The sequence below is a fragment of the Grus americana genome, chromosome 5, assembly GCF_028858705.1.
Source record: "Grus americana isolate bGruAme1 chromosome 5, bGruAme1.mat, whole genome shotgun sequence".
In the NCBI taxonomy this organism is placed as follows: Eukaryota; Metazoa; Chordata; class Aves; order Gruiformes; family Gruidae; genus Grus; species Grus americana.
In genome coordinates this window covers 53,898,386-53,902,000 of record NC_072856.1, presented here as the reverse complement: position 1 = coordinate 53,902,000, position 3,615 = coordinate 53,898,386, and the positions used below count along the sequence as shown (strand labels likewise).

At 51.5% G+C, this 3,615-nt stretch overlaps 1 protein-coding gene across 1 annotated transcript; it reads right to left on the bottom strand.

The window, feature by feature from the left end:
• Positions 1-1,447: 1,447 nt before the first annotated feature.
• On the bottom strand, positions 1,448-2,829 carry FAM181A (family with sequence similarity 181 member A). The gene is made up of 2 exons (XM_054828033.1): positions 2,715-2,829; positions 1,448-2,388 (listed from the first exon to the last, which is right to left on the bottom strand). Exon 2 carries the CDS (start codon positions 2,315-2,317, stop codon positions 1,448-1,450), a length of 870 nt encoding a protein of 289 aa, XP_054684008.1. The 5' UTR covers positions 2,318-2,388; positions 2,715-2,829.
• Between the last annotated feature and the right edge of the window lie 786 nt (positions 2,830-3,615).

The following is a 3,615-nucleotide window of genomic DNA, read 5'->3' as shown; positions in this document are numbered from 1 at the left end:
CAGAAGATCCAAAATGATACCCTACGGTGGCTTAAGATGATCATTTTTTAATGACTACAATGTGCTCAAAAGAAGCATTGCCTGTTTTTCCCCTTTTGGAGATACCAAGAGTCACAGAGAGCTACAGTAGCCAGAGACTAAGCCATTCAAGGCCACTTTTTGTTGAATCCTGGGAGAAGTTCCATTTGCTTCAATGAGAGCAGGTTCAGGCCCTGGGAGATCACAGGTACCCATTCTCTGGCCCTTCCTGCCCACCCCCCCCACCCCCCCAGTAATACACTTCTCTTGACCTCAGTGATATACTCCAGTATAACTGAATAGATATTTAGGCCTGCAATAGTAAACCTTTCAGATCCCATGTTCCGTGCTTTAGCACTAGTTTCTCCATGGGTTTAAGAGAAATCTAATTTAAAAAAAAAATCCCCTATTAACTCTTCTAAAGCCACTTTGTTAAAATAATTGGGAAAATACTGGGCAAATCATTTGCTGCCAGGTCTTGTGATAGCATCTTAAAATCAGGCAAAATAAATGATGCCTGTGAGCCAGAAATCAAGGCAGGCTATTCTATACACTTTTTCTTCTATCATATTTTGTGGGTTTGTATTCAACTAATTAAACAATTTCTCATTTGTTCTGCATCAACAGAACAATTCCTGATGTGGAAATTCATCCTGCTTTCGTTTGCAGCAGCTTAACGCTAGCGCATTTCCCATCCTCAGAAGAATTACTTTTGATTTCTGCCCTCATATCTACCCACCAGTTGCAAATCAAACCTGTGTCTACCCAGCGAGGCAAAAATAACCAGAGTGCATTTGCAGAATCACCAAAATAAAATTACCTCCTTTCTTCCCTTATTTTTTTCTTTTAATTCTCTCAGTATTTACATACAAGAAGAGCTTAAATGAATTCACAAGCGTGGTTTCTACATTAAATACTGTCCTTGCAGTCTCTTGCACGCAAAAGGAAGTGACCTGAATATCTTGACTTCTCTGGAATTACTTTAAAGTACAAAAACTCTTTGAATGGGTTTAATTCATTTCATTTCACTGCTGCTGCTGCCGCAGGGCAACCCCGGAAAGATGTTCCCACATGGAGGAGGTCTCCTAGGTGTTACAAGTGCGGCTATGAATGGCCCGCAGCCCCGTTCGCTGCGGCTCAGACAATGCGCGTTGATGAAAGAGCCCTGGTTTGCCTCACACTCTGTGCCACCAGCTTCGTAAGGCTTATTCCTGATTTACACCCGTGTAGTGAGAGCAGAGTGGAGCCCGAGTAGCTTCCCGACAGTTACTAAGTCGCTCCAGCCCGCCCAAGAGGAAGCGGGTGCGACCGCTGGCCTCCTTCCCCCTGCTGCTCCATGCTGCCAGCAGCTCGTGCCCGGTGCCCGACTGGGCATTTCAATTCACTCTCAGGAGCTGTCATGTTCAGCATGACTCTGATACCCCCTCGGCTAAAGATAGCCAAAAACGTTGAAAATTGGTGGGGGGATGGCAGGCTTGGTGGGGATGGGTTTCAAAACCACGGGCCTATAGAGTTTCTGCCCCATGCCATCGGCCTCCTTGCAGAAGTGCGGCACCTCTGCCGGGAGCGCGGCTGCACTCTTCCTCCACAGCCCCAGCCCCGGGAAGGGTGATGGGGGCAGCGCGCCCGGGGGCTGGTACACCCCCGGGCCAGGGCAGGGGAAGGGGCAGCAGGTCCAGACACCCACCCGGCCCGAGAGGACCCCAGCAGGGTCCTTCTCCCCAGCATGCGGGGCAGGCTCAGGGGGGCTCTCTGGGCCGGTGGTGTCTGAGCTCCGTTTGCTTTTCTTCCCGTCGTAGGGAGGAGGGTCTCTGGGGGATGGGAGCCCCTCAGCACCAGTGGGAAAGGCCCTGGCTGGCAGGCTCGGGGCTGGCCGTGGCTCTTCCCAGAAGGAGGCAGGGAGCTGTCGCTTCCTCATGGGCACCTGGTCCGGCCTGCCGGCCTCAGGGTTTTGCTCCTGCAAAACGAGTTCCCCAGTGAGGCCCTCCTCCACCTCGGCTGTCTGCAGCACCTTCTCAGTGGCAGCCCCACTGTGGGGGCCAGGATTGGGCACCTCGGGCTGGGGGCCACGGCCCCGGTCCTCCATCCCCCTGCGCCAGCCGCTCTCGGGGGGTTTGGTGGGGTGGCACCGTGGGATCCGTGAGTACTTCTGAGAAAACCGCTTGAGCTGCTTCTGCAAGTATTTTCTGTGGTCAACTGACCGACGACAAGGGGCCGATTTATCCAGAGCTGCTTTGATGTCGCTGGAGGCCAGGTTGACGAAGTTCAGTAGGGTTTTTACCTCGCTGTCTGATGCCATCTCACTGGATGCGCCGTGCAGAGTTTCCCATGAAAAGTTTATAATCCGCCTTTGAACAAACCTTGGCAAACCTGTGAAACATGACAGGCAGACTTACGAGCAGGAAGCCTGGGTTCAAACAGCACCAAGCAAATGGAAGGAGGGTGGGGTGACATGTCAAACTTCTCAGCCACGCAAACAATTGCCCGTCAGCTCGCCTCCATGCCAGCAAACTCCCGGCGGAGCTGCCGCATGCCCGCAGCCCACCACCCCGCACCGCTGCCCCGGCACACACCAGCACGGGGACTGGCTCACAAATGCTGGCCAGCCCAGAGCCTAATCTTGTTAGATAGCGCTTAGGTGGAAAGACACTGGGACGGCCGCTCCCGCCTCCCTGTAAGCAAGCGTGGACACTCACCCGGCGCACGGCGACTTTTCTCACCAGTGCTGGTGGCTGCAGCGTCGCTACGGAGAAGAGCCCCTTCCCCGCTAATCTCGTTAGGCAGGTTACACACCGCCAACCTCGGCAGAGGCAGCCGGGGCCCGCCAGTGTTTGGACGCAGTTTAGCAAGCACTTGAGCAAGCTGAATGAATATCGACTCTGACGAGTTCGGGGCTCTCCCAGGCCAATCAGAAGCCACTTTGCCAAATACAAAGCATCCCAATCAGGCATCAGCCTCCCCTCCTTGCATTCTTTGCCATCACAAATTGTCGCCATGGGGACAGCCAGAGAAAGACAGCTAATAAATACAATCATTTCCCCGTGATTTCTACCATTCTCCACTATCCTCTTCACCCCTACCGAGGCCTTTCTTTTTAAAAAATGACCCAATCCAAAGTTAAAATGCTGAGGATGAGTTAGGAAAGTTTAGGCACCCTTTTCTCCCCACTCCCCGAAACTGTCTGAGGGCTGATACTAACCATGCTTCATTGGCACAGGACAATGTAATACGGAGGACAGGGCTAGCCTACTTTTAACCGTTCCCCATCACAGCCATCACAGCCTTTTTTTTTTTTTTTTTTTAAGGGGAGGATGATGTCAGAAAAAGGTAGGAAAGGAACAAATCTCTAAAGAGATGTGCAGATATCCATGGAAAGGGAGCTTGAGCGCTCAAGAATCTTGTCTTTATGTTTGCCCCCTCAATTGAGTTACACAAAAGCTGAATTACCCATTCAAACTACCCGGACAAAAGGATGGAGTTGGATAGTACTCTTGCATCTGTAGTCAAACAGTTAGAGACTTAAATCGAGTCGTCATGATGGAGAAAGAGTTAGACAAAGCCCATAGAATTGCCATCAGCAAACATTTTCCTGTGTCA